This window comes from Clupea harengus, chromosome 16, assembly GCF_900700415.2.
Source record: "Clupea harengus chromosome 16, Ch_v2.0.2, whole genome shotgun sequence".
In the NCBI taxonomy this organism is placed as follows: Eukaryota; Metazoa; Chordata; class Actinopteri; order Clupeiformes; family Clupeidae; genus Clupea; species Clupea harengus.
The window spans coordinates 733,353-750,231 of NC_045167.1; the positions used below are offsets into that span (position 1 = coordinate 733,353).

The 16,879-nt window shown below is 44.8% G+C and overlaps 1 protein-coding gene across 1 annotated transcript in view; it reads left to right on the top strand.

The window, feature by feature from the left end:
- Positions 1-70: 70 nt before the first annotated feature.
- LOC105889636 (protein piccolo-like) overlaps positions 71-16,879 on the top strand; it is a 36,802-nt gene continuing 19,993 nt past the window's right edge. Inside the window, 11 exon segments of the mRNA XM_031583296.2 lie at positions 71-3,898; positions 4,249-5,822; positions 6,939-9,078; positions 11,711-11,802; positions 11,895-11,970; positions 12,087-12,212; positions 15,402-15,510; positions 15,615-15,682; positions 15,788-15,966; positions 15,968-16,006; positions 16,245-16,289. Of these exon segments, the coding sequence (XP_031439156.1) occupies positions 73-3,898; positions 4,249-5,822; positions 6,939-9,078; positions 11,711-11,802; positions 11,895-11,970; positions 12,087-12,212; positions 15,402-15,510; positions 15,615-15,682; positions 15,788-15,966; positions 15,968-16,006; positions 16,245-16,289 (8,274 nt within the window). The 5' untranslated portion in view covers positions 71-72.

Consider the following 16,879-nt stretch of genomic DNA (forward strand, 5'->3'; position numbering starts at 1 on the left):
GGTGGTAAAGAGCCCTCAGAGAGTCCTGTATCTGCAGATGAAGAGCAGTCCATTCGAAACCAAATTATTGAGATGAGTGCAGATGAGGATGCATCACCATGTTTTGAGATAAAAGATCAAGAACAGAAAAGAGAGCAAGATGGAAAGGAGAAAAGTGAGTCGGCGAGAGGTAGGCGTCTTCTTAAAGATAGCAGCATTAGTCCAGAGGATGACAATGGTATGAAGAACCTCACTTCTCTGGCTAAATCATTTGAGCCTGTGAAGGAGGTGGCATGTAAGAGGGAGAAACCCTCAGAGGAGGTTGCAACAGGCATTCGGCACTTCAAAACTATTGAGCTCAACAGCAGTGCTACTGTTCAGCCAACATTTGATGATGGAGAGCCTGAAAGTCTAACGGACTCTCCTGAAGATCGCTCCAGAGGTGAGGGCTCCTCTAGTCTCCATGCTTCCAGCTTTACTCCAGGAACTTCACCTACCTCTCTGTCATCCCTAGATGAGGACAGTGACAGCAGCAGTCCAAGTCACACAAGGTCAAGTGGAGAGGGTAAACAGCACAGGAAAGCAAAGCACCGACAACCTGGCCAGATGCTGCCAACTATTGAGGACTCTTCTGAGGAAGAGGAACTTCGCGAGGAAGAAGACACCCTCAGAGAACAAGAGAAGCAGAAGAGCTCCGGGAAGAAATCTAAGAAAGATAAAGAGGACATACGAGCACAGAGGAGAAGGGAGCGTCCTAAAACGCCTCCGAGCAATCTCTCTCCCATCGAAGACGCCTCCCCGACAGAAGAGTTACGTCAAGAAGCCGAGATGGAGGAGATCCGAAGGTCATCTTGCTCCGATTTCTCACCCAGCATGGAGTCCGAACCGGAAGGATTCGAGGTTAACGCAGAGAAGATCGCCGCAGTCCAGAAAGTGTATCAACTTCCAACATCTGTATCTCTTTACTCTCCTACAGACGATCTACATGCTGACAGTAGTCTGTCAAAAGAAGTGACGGGGAAAAAAAACCTGAAAAGTGCCGATGAAGCCTATGAAGAAATCATGTTAAAAGCTAAGTCCCCCATGACTGAGAACGCAGAGTTCCCACCTGGTAAAGAATCTTTGTATGGTAGTGTGTTGATTGAGGATTATGCTCACGAATCTCTTGTTGAGGTCAAATGTGGTGAGCAGGAAATAGATCAAATGCCAGTGCCAGAAAAGTCAAAACAACTAAGATCACCAGATGAGGTCTATGACGACATGATGCAGAAAAAGAAGGAGATGATGCTAAAAGAACAGGACCCGAAACAGCCACAATCAATGAAGGACATTCCACAGCCAGAAATTAGATTACCGTCTCCTGAATCTCACTCTGTGATCATTTCCACTAGTGGCAGTGTGGCTTTAGGCAAGGATGGGAAACCACTGTTAGATGCTGAAACTGCCTATGAAGAACTTATGAAGCGACAGAAAGCTGTCTTGACACCTGGAACCAGCCCAACACAGCCATGCCCTGATCCTCCTGAAAACTCAATGTTAAAGTTTGGAACACCAGAGGACACCATTAAGGTGGAGGACACAGGTTCACAGAAACGTCTCTACCCTATACCAGACCTTAGGGTGATTCAGTGCTCCTCAGGTGAAGAAGATGAGGACAGTGGTGCAGATTACATACCAGAGAAGGCTCCACGTGCACCTGAGATCACACCAGGTGCTCCTACAGAGACAGAGCCCCCACATGCACCTGAGATCACACCAGGTACTCCTACAGAGACAGAGCCCATACCTGTCGCTGCAGCACCAGCCTCGGAGATAGACGTCAGTTCTGTTCCATCATTTGAAGATACATCATTTTCCAACCGTCAAGTAATATCTTCTGAAATACCTGACATCCTTTCCTCATTCACAGATTCCCAAACCACAGAAATAGACGAGCTTGGTGTGGTTGACTTGTCAAAATCTTCTGTGTCTGGCCAGACAAACTTAGCTTCCACATCTATAGCCACAAAACCCTCACATCCTGTTGTGGTGAGTGTATCACCTTTAGCCACTGTACCCCAATACATTCCTTCTGCCCCTAGTGTAGTATCAACAGCTCCTCCTGTACCTCCCAAATCAGCAGTATTACGCCGTGGTTTGTCTCAGGACATTCCTCTGCCTCCTCCCTTGCCGCCTCCAACACTGCCGAAGCCAACTCTATATCCCAAAAAGATACCACCTCAGGTTCTTCCACGTTATACTTCAGTGGGTATGACTTCTGCAGGCCCCATTCTTTTGGAAAAACAGTCTGGAGGTACAACACACAAGCCACATATTCCCCCACCTGTTCCTCCAAAGCCATCCTCCATCCCAGCAGGTCTCACTTTCAGTCACAGACCTGGAGAAAGTGTCAAGCCTCCTATAGCTCCTAAGCCAGTGACTATCGTTCACCCGCCCTCCCCTATTCATTCACCGGCTAGGCCGACTGTCCTGACTACAGAGCCTGCAAACATCGCTTTGAATCTAAGTCCCTCCGTAGACAGCAGGGCTGGGACCACCTCACCCAAATCCCCTTCATCCCCCAGGCACACAAAAACCGTACATGAAACATATGTAGTTATAACACTGCCATCACAGCCCAACTCACCAGTGGAAGGGATACAGTCTCAAGCCCCATCAAGTTCTGGCTATGCATCTCCAACAATACCGCCTAAAGCATCTCCTTATTCACCACAGCAACAGAGCCATGCCCAGTCAGATCCACAACCACAACCACAAAAAACAACAAAAATGCCACTAGCATTTACTCGAATCACTGAATCAATTGAAAGTCAAGAAATATGTGGCCCTGAGTCGGTGGTGTCAAGCATGAGTCATGTGTACGAGGCCATCTCAGCATCATCTCAACCTCCAGTACCACTGGCTAATGGAGTTACACAAGTAGTAACCACAGAACTTCAAAGAACAACAGTGTCCGTCGTACATGAAAGAGTACCACCTGTGAGGGCACCACCTGCTGCAGAGAACCTAAAAACCCAGCCTCAGAATAGCCACATCTATCATGCCGGTGAGGTGATGGATCTTCGCACACCAAAAATGGATGCAGAAACAGCCATGAAAGGTGTTGACCTATCATCATTTGAGTCAAGACGACAGTCCTTGGTCACTGATAGCAGTCCGAGGCACACAAGTGCAGTTCAATCCTCTGTTGTCAATCTCAGCACAGAACCCTCTGCCTCTGTGCTGACGGACAGCATTACTATTGTCACTTGCACAGCCACCATTGCTTATGGCAAAGATGCATCTCAGGCCACCTCAATGCCTCTTCAGCTTACAACAGCCAAATCATTTGAGCCTGTTTCTCAGATAATCTATCAACCAGTAGATTCCCAACCGGAGAAACCAATCAATCTCTCTACTGGTGTAGGGAAAGTTCAGACAGCCCCTGTGACCGTTGCTCCCACCTGTGTGACAGGTGGTTTCGGTGCAAGTGTCCCTCCTCGCTTGGAAACTTGTGTATCTGGAGCAGTAGATCTCACAACAGTGAAACCTGTTCAGACCATTGTCTCTGTTGACAGATCCACAGCAGAAGTCATGACAGCCGTGATCGCTGAGGAGGATGGAAAACCTGTGGATCTGACAGCCGGCAAAAGAGCAGTGTGCTGTGATGTTGTTTACAAGTTGCCATTTACAGGGAGTTGTACCACCCAGCAGCAGCCCACGCCGCTGCCTGAAGACCGTTTTGGCTATCGGGATGACCACTATCAGTATGATCGCTCCCCGTATGGAATGAAAGGTTTCGTTGGTATCAAGCCTTCCATGTCAGACACTAATTTAGCTGAGGCTGGGCTTTTTTTCTACAAGAGCAAAAACAGTTTTGATTACAGTGGCGCCACAGAGGGCGCGGTCGATCTTACGTCTGGAAAGATGTCTGAAGCAGGTCAGTATGCTGACGTTGCAGATCTCTCTCATTTTGAATTACCTCCACTTATTCTGGGCTGATACCTTGCAATGTTTTGTGTTTTTGTTTGCTTTTTTTTTTGTTTTTGCATGCATTGTCTTTTTTTTTCTCAGATCAGTATTTTCTGTTCACACACAGATGCATGTCCCTGCATGCTGTTCCCTGTTGTTTTGACTTCCCATCATCACTGATCTGGCAAGACTCCATGTTTTATTCATATCTTTATTTATGTTTTATGGTTTGAGTTGGAGAGTGCATGGAACACATTTTGGACCAATGTAGTATTTTTCTTGGACTGAGCCATCTAACTCTAACTGATTTTTTAACAGGTGACGCAGTGGACTACTCAAACAGGGTCACAGGGGCATTTTCTGGCATGACAATTCCACAGTTTTCCCAAACCAGGATCACATCGGCCACGGGAACGCCCTTTGTAGTCACGAGTGTTTTGAGATCCTCCAACGGCATTGTTTACTCCTCAGTGGCAGCCCCGATCCCATCCTGTTATGCAATCACCACACAGCCCGGATCAATCTTCAACGCAACTTACAATACCCTGTCTGGCATGCATACAAGTGACACGATGCCATCATTATCATCTCTTCAGAACCAACCTATGACCAGGTCTCAGAGTTTTGTATCCGCACTGGTCACCACTACGGCAGAGGAACAAGAGCGGCGGCAGCCTCTAAACCTAGAGCTTGTTGCAACAAGGAATACCATTTCATCTGCTCTCTCTCTGGTTACGCCCACAGTAACCACAGTAGGTACCACAGACTCGTTCACCGATGCATCTTTGGATGCCATCGCTGCCTCCCTAGAGGCTTTGTCGTCTCCCATGATGCCTGGCGGCGGACAGTACCAGATGGAACGGGAATTTCTGGAACTGGAGAAAATGAAGCAGCAGCGACTGGCTGAGGAGCTGGAATGGGAACGTCAAGAGATCCAGCGATTCCGTGAGCAGGAGCAGCTGCTCGTACATAAGGAGCTCGGGGAGCTACAGGCAATGAAACAGCACATCCTTTGCCAGCAAGAAGAAGAAAGACAGGCCCATCTCATGATGCAGAAGGAGACCTATGCCCAACAGCAACAGCAACTCGAGCAGATCCAACGCTTGCAGGAGCAGCTCAGACAGCAGCTCGAGGAACAGAAGTTTAGGCAGATGTACCCAGGAGATGCACCGGAGGCCGCCCGACAGGAGGCTTTGCTCAGTACTGCGGAGAGCAAGAGGATTACGGACAGCGGTGTCCAAACAGATGAGGAGGACAATACTGAGCAGGCATACACCTCCGGGAGGAAGAAGAAGGGGGGTGCGAAGAAGAGCGTAGATAGCAGCGTTCAGACAGATGATGAGGACCAGGATGAGTGGGAGGTCCCGGCTCGAGCCAGACGCAGTCGGCCCAGAGGGGTGAAGTACAGCACGGCAGAGTGTGAGGGACAGGTTTCAGTTCAGGCCCTCACAGAGATCTCTGTACAAACAGATGATTCTGCAGGACATTCAGTACAACTTGATGCAAGAGTGGAGTACACAGATCCTGAGAGAACCACCACCTCTCCACAGAGACACAGGAGACACCCCACTCCCTTAGAGATAGGACCATCCTCTAAACTCAAAGTTGACTCCTCCACTTCCCTCCAGGTGGTTTCTGTCCCTCCCAAATCCCCAAATGTCCTGTACTCTCCAATATCGCCATGTGTGTCCCCTAGCAAATCCCTCGAGTTTGTGTCTTATGAGAAATCTTTAGGAGACACAAGTCCACAGAGAGCTGCGGACCTATCAACAGCTCATTCTACCAACACCAGAACACCAAAGGTCCAGAGGTCAATGTCGGACCCCAAACCCATGAGTCCAACTGGTGAGGAGAGAGGCACGTCCATGTTCCCGCACACAGATGCTCATGCTGTGAGTCTTCTTTTTCTTCATGCATTGCACTGAAAAACCAACAGAAAAAAGTCAAATGTTTTGTCTCAGGACAAAGTACAGTCAACATCTGTTTGTGAATGATTATATAGACTTATGTCCATCATACTTTATAACCCTTTATGGGTGTGTTTATAATGCTTTATTGATAGTGGATTTAAGTAAAGGGTTACCACTTTCAGAATTACTTGAATAATACTTCAATAATACTTCAAGACTTGCAATAACTTACAATAATTACCTGAAATGTCTAGTCTAATCTGTAACACTTCATGTGATGTGTGTGATGTGATGTAACTATACAGTATATCTAGTAGAGAGGTAAACCCATACCTAGTCTCTACATCATCCACATTGGGCAATCTCTCTAGTCTCTAGTCTGTACATCATCCACATTGGGCAATCTCTCTAGTTATTGAATTAGTGTGTGTGTGTGTGTGTGTGTGTGTGCTCTGGTCTGTACATCATCCACATTGGGCAATCTCTCTAGTCTAGTGGTTCTTAACCTGGGTTCGATCGAACCCCGGGGGTTCGTTGAGTCACTCTCAGGGGTTTCGGCAGGTGTCAAGACACACACAGTATAGCCCGGTTCACACTAGCAATGTCGGGCCGTTTTTGTCGGCCGTCAAAAAATTGGCTGCCGACAATTTGGCAACACATAATCTTCGCCGTGATGAGATTACAAATATTTAGTCAAGGCAACAGCAAAAGTCAGACTGATTTGCAGTAAATATTCATTGAGTTATGTTTTTGTGCACTAATAGAATATATACCTATGTTTTAAAGAAATCATATTTTATTTTTCCAATTACGAAAGGGTTCGGTGAATGCACTGATGAAGCTTGCAGGGTTCAGTACCTCCAATACGGTTAAGAACCACTGCTCTAGGCTGTACATCCACATTGGGCAATCTCCCCAGCTTTCTGGAATACCCTCACATTAAGGTTGTGAAATAGAAACAACACACACATAAGGTTGCATTTTTACACAAATTCCCATGTGGGCCTCTAGATCTAGTGGTGTAAAATAACATTTTAAAGAGGGCAAAAAATTAGCTTTCTTAATTGTAAACCCGTGTATTTTTTTCTCACTTCACAGGGTAAGGCATCAACCATTGGTACACCATCTGGAACACAGAAGAAAGTAAAGAGAACCCTTCCCAACCCACCATCAGAAGAGGAGACAGCCACCACTGGCCAGACAGCGTATAGCTCTGCATCTGCCCGCCGACGCCTTTGCCGAAGCACAAACATGGCCCGTGCTAAAATCCTGCAGGACATAGATAGGGAGCTGAACTTAGTGGAACGTGAATCCTCAAAACTTCGCAAGAAACAGGCAGAGTTGGATGAGGAGGAGAAAGAGATAGATGCCAAACTCCGCTACTTGGAGATGGGAATCAACCGCAGGAAGGATGTCCTTCTGAAAGAACGGGAGAAACGGGAGAGAGCGTATCTGCAGGGTGTGGCTGAGGACAGGGACTACATGTCTGACAGTGAGGTCAGCAACATCCGGGAAACACGGCGTGGAGGGGGCGGAGAGGACGTAGGCGGACACGGACTGGAAAGACCTCACACGGCCCCTCAATCTGAGTTAGAGGAGTTCATCCCACCACAAACCAAGCATGAGGCTCAGTATGGCAAGTACTCTCAGTACCAGTACAACCCACAGCAGACACTATACCAGCATTCTCTGTACCAGCCTCAACAACCATATCAGTCCCAGTCGATCTATTCCTCCGTGCCCTCCCTCACAGCGTCCCAACAGCAGAGTTACCACCAGATGCTCTTACTGCAGCAGAAGGCCAGACAGCAGGCTGCTCTCCTTTCTGAACTAGAGGCCACCAAGATGGCCACTGGCTATGATGTCATACGGAGTCAACCGGACGCCTCCTCCTCCTATCTGGGTGGAAAGTACGGTAGCCATTTGGACCTCCACACTCTGGAAGAACGTGGGGGTAGCATGGCTGGGAGTCCGATGTCTAACGTGTCGGCTGATTCCTTCTACACAGATGTGGAACAACACCACCATCAAACCCCTCGGAGCTACTTACTCCTGGAGGATGCTACTGAGCTCGCGAAGGGATCCTCTGGTCTCTCCGACTCCACTTACAGTCTCGCAGAGAAAGAACTTGCTAAAGCGGAGCGTCTCCTGAGGCGAACTGCTGCCGATGTGGGAACGGATTACCTTGAGAGTTCCTCAAGGCTTCATACCTATGGAAAGGCCCAAGAAGATGAGGATTCCATGGAGGAACCTTACGAGCTCAAGCTGCTGAAACAACAACTCAAACAGGAGTTCAGAAGAAGCACGGCTGGAACGGAGAGCCTTGAGCAGCTGGCGGCGGGTCTCCAACACCACTACTACAACCACAGTGCAGGTGTGTCCAGCAGTGCTTACAGACCATATTCCAAGACTGAGAAGTACAGTATCAGCAGACTGACTCTGGAAAAGCAGGCTGCCAAGCAGCTTCCAGCTGCCATGCTCTACCAGAAACAGAAAACACCCCTGATGGACTCTAAGGGTGGCAAGTACTCTTCCACGTTCCAGGATACCAGAACGCTGGAGACAGACTACAGCAGCTACCTTGGATCTAGTTCTGCCTCCCCAAGGTCAAGCAGGCTTCTTCAGGATGAAATTACCTTTGGACTCCGCAAGAACATTTCAGAGCAGCAGAAGTACCTGCATCATTCAAGTGTGGGGAATAATCTCGCAGGGTCCCTCAACGTGTGTCAGAGCCTTAACCTGAGCTCTGGTGTGCGAGCTTCCTTAGGAGAGGAGTCGTCCTACCCCAGTGGTAGTAGATCACGTCCTTCCTCCAGGCCATCTTCTGTTTATGGCCTGGACCTATCACTCAAGAGAGATATTTCCAGCTCCTCTCTGAGACTGAAAGCAGAAAGTGAGGCTTCTACTGAGGCGTCAGCCTATCAGACCCCTTCCGGTAGAACGAAGCCTCCTACCAGTTTGCCGATCGTTCCGGGCGGCGGACGAGGACGTCTTCCTATCGTGGCCCAGAACTCTGAAGAGGAGAGCCCTCTGAGCCCCGTGGGCCAGCCGATGGGCATGGCACGAGCGTCCGCCGGACCCCTCCCGCCTATATCTGCCGACTCCCGGGATCAGTTTGGGTCTTGCCTCTCTCTGCACGACTCTCAGCAGCAGCAGCACATGATAGATGAACAGACGAGAGGCCGTGGTTACGGACTCATGGACGACCAACAAGGCACCATGATGTCAGACAACGAAGGTAAATCATCCCCTCCTCTGTTTACCATTTCCTGTCTTTGTGGCACAGCGGCACAGATCTCACACAACAGTAGTCTGTCGACACTGACACTTCCCAGCGTCACCTTCTCTGTTTGTGTGGTGATGCATCACAACAGCAAACTTTCACTCTCTGATTTTATTCTATTTCTTTTTCTTTATTCTTTATTGTTTTTCTTTTTTCTTTATTTCTTTATTCTTTTTCTTTATTCTTTATTGTATGAGTGCTACAAAGTGGTATCTGCATGGCATGCATTATGATTTGTCTTTTGCTGAAGTGCTTCCTGTATTTGAAAAAACTTGTTGTTTGTAGCTTTATGCATGGCTTCGTTTCAGAATGATGTTCTGGTCAGTCCTTGTGTGCTGCATGTCTCGTCTTGTATACCCCCTTTCAACCTGCATGTAGGAAGAGAATGTCCTTTTTTATTCTAATCCAGATTATGTATTTCATCTCAGGGACAGGACACCTCTTCTCTTTATCATTAGCATGGAAATCTCAGTTGACATACCTTTGATAAACTTGAAAATGTATAGTATAGTATAAATTAGTTTTTTTTTAACTAGAATCAGGGTTACATGTTACGGATTTATTTATAATATTTTGGTACTGGTATACATATACATAGGTCTGAAAAGTATATATTTTTTGTTTTCTTTTGACAATTTTACATACTCACTCTTATGTGTATTTGTTCATTTAATAAATACTTCTGATATGATTTTGCATGTCTTTTATTTATAATATCAAAGGCTGTCAAAATGCAATTCAGATGTTCCACTGTCCTAAAGGATCGATTATTATGACATTCTGCATGCCACTGCTTGAAATGCTATTTATTTAGCTCTGCTTTTCTCTGAAATAAAATAATTCATTATATGACCTTAATATTCGTAATACATTTGTTTACACATAGTTTAAATATTCATTAGGTATAGGTGTCACTTCAGTCAGTCTAAATCTAATCTACCACATTTGATTCTCTTTTTGTTCTGGCCTCTTATCATGCAAGCAGAACAGCTAACACTTCATAGTTTCTGATGCTAAGTTCTGAGGTTGTTTGCAAAATTAAGTCAGACACTCGCGCACACACACACACACACACACACACACACACACACACACACACACACACACACACACACACACACACACACACACACACACACACACACACACACACACACATATACACACACACACACACACACACACACACACACACACACACACACACACACACACACACACACACACACACACACACACACACACACATATACACACATTTACACACACATATGATGTATACATATACTGTAAGCCACGTGCCACATAGAAGTAAACACATTAACCTTGGTTGCAGAACTTCACTAACTGATTTAAACAGAGAAAACATAGGATTGCATGAACACATGTACCACCCTGTATTCCTCCTTAAAATGATCTATATGTTTTCCCAAGCTTGGTAATGTAATTTGATGTATTTAGGCTTTATCTATGCATGTCACCAATGCGGTGTTGCACGTGATGTAAGCACCTTATTCATCTTTCATAAGGCACCGTTTGTAACTAACACCCTAGTGTTTGTGGACAAAATGTATTTCATACTACTTAACAGCACCATAATGCATTTTGTTCTCAAAAATAAGAACATTAACATTTACCATCACATTACATTCATGGGATGCTGAAGTTAATACTTTCACTCACAAAAGACAGAAGGGATGATATATTTCAGTATACTTCACTATACATGTTACTGGTTGAAAGAAACTCACTTCTGATGCATAAGTAATTATGTTCACATTTTTAAACATTTTAATCCCAGTTTTACTATCCTCACACCAAATGTCTATAATTATTATGTGCCACTTAATGCTAACCTTCCACTTAATGAATTGATAGTTTACTGCAGGCGTATAATTGTGTCCTCTAGAAGTAGAATTACATGGATTTCGTGACTCATGATTGCCCTGCCTTTTAATGATATAAAATGTGTTTCATAAGGCATTTTATACAGCCTCAGTTTCAGAAATGAGTATCTTTCATCTAGAAAAAGACACGAACATTCACCTCTGCATCTACTGCGCCATTTCGTGCCCAGAATGAACGAACCCATGCTGTCTTTTGTTGACAAAAACATATTTAGAGTTCAACATTACATGGATGAAATGTTAATGCTTATGTCTTTACTGTGGACAAAATGTGTGTCACAAACGGTGCCTTGTAATGTTTTGGAACTGCCATGGCTTTAATTATTAATGTACTCACCAAACTTGATGACTTCTTGCAATTTTTTTTCCCATTTGACCACTTACCACAGCTTTTACCTTCTCATTAACATATTTGCAATGATTTCACCATTATACACACATTAATAATTATTATCTTTGACAAATTTGGAACAGCTGATTTGTCCTGTTATTTGTCCTCTTAGAACATCCTCGGCTTACCGTTTATTTCCCTCCGAGGTGCATCCCGTTACGGGCTGTTCCATCGCTCCTTCCTGCTCATCGCTTGACAAGATGAGCAGGGGCCATTTAAACAACCCATTCATAGGAAATCATTGTTTGGTCAGAATATAAAACCCATTGTCCTTCACCTGATGTCTTAGAAGCATACCACCTACGTCGGGAGGAGACCGATTGGTACATGAAGCCTCAAGATGGTCGGCACGAAAATGGTCATAGCCCGGAGAGGAAACAGGTGACCAGTATGACCATTATCATTACGCAAACATCAAAATCACAAATAAAGAGCATTTGGTTATTTAACCAAATGTGCACTGTATTCTTTAGATGAAATCCATGCACTTCACATTTCCCCATGTGCGTATCAAACTCCAGAGAGACCCTAAGGATCGTAGTGTGTCAGGTAATACAACTTTCTACATGGCACACACACCATTGTCAGACTCAATACACATGACGCAGTTTGTTACTGTTGCAGGGGGTTATGTTCAGGGTTGTTAACATGACGCCTCTCCACAGGAAATGGGTTGGGCATACGTGTGGTGGGAGGTAAGGAGGTTCCTGGGAGCAATGGAGAGATCGGAGCGTATGTTGCCAAAGTTCTACCTGGAGGAGCTGCGGAACAGACCGGAAAGATTGTAGAGGGTAAGGAGACTCAGGAATCACAGTAATGCAATGTGTCAGCCTGTCGTCTTATGTTCGGTTTAATCTCATTATTTGATCTTTGAAATCCACTGTTTAAGCCACTGTTTGTGCAAGAGATCCACAGAGTATTCCTTTTTGAAAGACAATAAATGAAAAATAAAATCTATATATTTTTTTTTCCTAAAATGAAGGAAAACTGAAGGCCTGTGTAATTCCAGGCTTGCTCACTTCCTGTGCTCTGAATGACAGCGTTTATACCAGACCCTGGGCACTAGGACCCTGGACACTACTGCCTTTTGAGTTTCTCAAGGTCTAAAATAGACTCACCACTGGGGCAGATGCACACCCTGGTCACATGCAATACATGTACTACCATTCAGAGGAATGTTTCACATGGAGCAGCCGTCTTCAAAAACACTACTAGAATAACCTTTACCAACATGGTAATCTATGAAGAACCAATCTACTACAAAAACATTGCTCTAGGGTGCTGAGTCAAAGCACTAAATAATAAACATATTGAACAGCAATCATGAAAGCAATTAATAAAGGTGTGGATGCAATGTTTCGACTACAGGAAAGGAGAAGCTGTGCATCATCAATAACCCCACTGTGAATTTCCATGTATTGATCCCAGATGTTGTGGGCTTAACCCAGTGGTTCTCAAACTTTTTGTCCGGGGACACCATAAAATCCATTTGCCAAGTCTCGCGACCCCCCACACATTTTGACAGGATATTATAGGTCTAAATTCAGTTTCATCTTCAATGATGAGACTGCTTGCTGAGACAATATTAGTTTTCATTATCCACCCTGATGTAGAAAACACCATTTCTGATAGACTACACAGCATGTCAAAGCCTAAAATGTTGATGCACAGGGCAGCAAGATAATTTCGCGACCCCCAAAAAACGTTTGGCGACCCCACTTGGGGTCCCGACCCCTAGTTTGAGAACCACTGGCTTAACCAACAGGGCAGGCAACAAGCACGGCTCCTTCTGACACAGGTAGACGAGGGGCTGTACACACGGCTCCGGAAATGAGCAGAGTTTAGGCTCAACTTTGTGGGGGGGAGCTTTGTGTAATATTTGACATGGTGGCAGAGGGAAGGGCGAATGGGGAGCCAATATCTTATTCCTAAATTTCCTTCGGGATTAATAAAGTATCCATCTATCATCTATCTATCTATCTATCTATCTTTCACAATTCAAATGATGTAGGCTTTGTTGTACTGTACAGTGTTGTACTGTACAGTGTTGTACTGTATTGCCAAAGCTTACGGATAGAGGGGCATATAAACAGGACACGAAAAAATGAGATACAAAATATGAAATGGAGCAGAATATTAACATGAATAATTAAACACATCTGCAAATAAATGGTGGCTGTTGACTTTACCTGGTCAGGAAGTCAGGTATTGTGCAGCAAGGATGAGGCATTCCTCATGAGGTCATGAAACGAGGCCTCTCCTTTCTGCGAGCAGGAACTCAGGAAAGACCTCACCAGTCTTATCAGTATTTCCTTACAGAGTAGAGTACAGTCTCTCCTCCTTGGTCTGCCCACCTCTATGGCCAGGCTGTGCTGTGAGTCTGTACTTTGTTAAAGCCATTCTCAGATGTATTCTCTCTGATTGGGGTCATACATGTTGTTTATATCATTTCTCTACAGGGCCAAATAACATTGCATCTTGCTTAGTATTTTTGGTTTGTGGTTGTGTACAATGTGTAACGTCAATTTCTAAGTTGTGATTTTTTTATGTGTAGTTTGGTTGGTCCTAATCTTAATTGCAATTTTTGTCTCTGAGGTGGTTGATTGATGATTGATGAGTGAGTGTCACTGTTCTCTATGCGCTTCTATAATTGCTTTACCCATTGTTTTATTTCTATAATCAATGGATATTGGGTATTTCTAAAATGCTCATGCAGAAAGCATGCAAGGTCTCTCTCTCTCTCTCCTCTCTTCTCTCTTCTCTCTTCTCTCTCTCTTCTCTCTTCTCTCTTCTCTCTCTCTCTCTCCTCTCTTCTCTCTCTCTCTCCTCTCTTCTCTCTCTCTCTTCTCTCTTCTCTCTTCTCTACTCTCTCTTCTCTTCTCTCTCTCCTCTCTTTTCTCTCTCTCTCTCTCCTCTCTTCTCTCTCTCTCTCTTCTCTCTTCTCTACTCTCTCTTCTCTCTTCTCTCTCTCTCTCTCTCTCTCTCCTCTCTTCTCTCTCTCTCTCTTCTCTCTTCTCTCTTCTCTCTCTCTCTCTCTCTCTCTCTCCTCTCTTCTCTCTCTCTCTCTTCTCTCTTCTCTCTTCTCTACTCTCTCTTCTCTCTTCTCTCTTCTCTACTCTCTCTTCTCTCTTCTCTCTCTCTCTCTCTTCTCTCTTCTCTCTCTCTCTCTCTCTCTCTCCTCTCTTCTCTCTCTCTCTCTTCTCTCTTCTCTCTTCTCTCTTCTCTCTCTCTCTCTCTCTCTCTCACCCCCACACACACATGCACAGTGAACTTTCTTCCTGTTTTCCTCCATTCGTATGCTTCTTCTTGGTGATGTGCTTTGTGCTCTGACATGAGAACTTCACATGAGACTAAATGTCAGACGTAACAGAACTCCGTGCTACAAGCATTGTCTGTTATTTCACTGATGGCCTCTTGAGGCCTGATAGTAACATACAGTATAATGTATCTGATGGAAGAGGGAGGTCAGATACAATAACACTACCACCAAAGTTCAGAATCTGTGAGAACACATGGTGCTGCGTATGTCACGCCTTGAGTGAGTCATACACACTTCATCATCTGAATAGCCTCCCATATGTCCCTCAAACAGCACGAACTCTACGACACAGAAAGAAGGCCTACCTGGCCTACCTGAAGACTCGCTTCCACCTCTGTGAGTGTTGCGAAGGAAGCACAGCTTGTGTTTTTGTGTGGACGCCAACACGTGTGTGTGGAATCTGTACATGCTGAGTTTTCCGGTGGCATGTTATATATTCAGTCTGTTATTTCCTTCAGAGAATGAGTTTGCGGTGGAAGAAAAACATGTGTGCTGGAGTAGGTTTGCTGTGAATTTGCTGTGATTGATTAGAGGCAGTGTTTACATACAGTATTACATGTCCACCTCTGACGTGTGTGTGTGTGTGTGTGTGTGTGTGTGTGTGTGTGTGTGTGTGTGTGTGTGTGTGTGTGTGTGTGTGTGTGTGTGTGTGTATATCCAGGAATGCAGGTGCTGGAGTGGAATGGAATTGTCCTCACAGGTAAAACCTATGAGGAGGTACAGGGTCTAGTTGGCCAGCAGTGCGGAGAGGCTGAGTTGTGTGTCAGGTTGTGAGTATCTAAGCACTCTTATGCTTCCTCTAAGAACTTTTTTTTAAATTCTGTTTGTGTATATTGTTTTGTTATATACTATTCATTGTTTTGTGTTCAAACAGGGACATCAATATGTTGTTAGATTCAGAGAGCTGCTCCCAGCACTTGGAGCTTCAGGACCCAACCAAAGGTTACTACTATCCATCCCTTATTATATACACATTATAGCTTCTGATTTCTGATTTGACATGTCACATATTCGTGTAATCTCTCCCTTTTCTCCTGCCACTGATAGGTGACAGACAGAGGTCTCCAGGTGTGGACCCCAAGCAGCTGGCTGCAGAGCTGCAGAAGGTATCGCAGCAGCAGATCCCCGTGTCGTCTGCGTCTTCTCTCTCTACGGGAGATAAAGGACCCCTTGCCATTTCGGCCACAGCGTCTTCTGTTTCAAGTGCCGTCCCCAGCCCAGGACAGCCCAAGCTCACCATCTGTTGGCAAAAAGCGCCACAGCAAGGTCTGTCTGTCAGTCTGTCTGTTTGTCCTGAAAGCACAACTCAACACAAAACACAAAATAAAGCTTTCTATTATGTGGACACATTATATCAGAGTTTAGTGAAAACAAAAGATGTAACTGGCCGAGGTCTCTACTGAAGTTTCCAGGGTGTCTGAAGTCATTTTTACATGACGGGATGTGAGTGTGTTAAGTCATTTACAAATCCTTTTCATAATGATGTAACTTCGTTTTCATTCAGACCGCAGACGCAGCTAAAGTGCATCCTGTGACAGGAGAGATTCAGGTAAAAGTCACTCACAATGTTCAATTTCATTCATTTACTGAAATCCTCCAAAACCAACAAATGCAACGACACAATGCAACAACCAAGTATGGAGAAGCCCAGACTAGTAGGACCATGCAAGCTAAAACTAAACTTAATGGGACTGTGAAAGTAGATGGATGAACATTACAGCATCAACTTTGTAAAGAGGTTCACGTCTGGCAATCACCACCTTTCGTAAAATAACTAAAAATCTATTAATTAAATACATTTGATTCCAGTAAATCAGGCTGCTACTTGTAATAATATTGTGCACTATGAGGTTTTAAAGCTGTAAATGTATGACACATGAGGAATGATATGAATGCTGAATGAATGAACACATTACCATAAATGGTAGCTTAAATGCTACAAGTACTGACCAAATTTAGTGTGTAGTCAAATCCAAATATATAATAATAACTGTAACCAATGGAAATAGAATGGTTACCAATTAAAGCAGTGAGATATAGAGTTGATTGAGGCAGAGATAGAAAGATAGAGCAAATAGAGTTATGTTAAGGGCCTAAAGAAGGTGAGGATGAAAGAAGAGGAGAGCTAGAGCCCCTAAA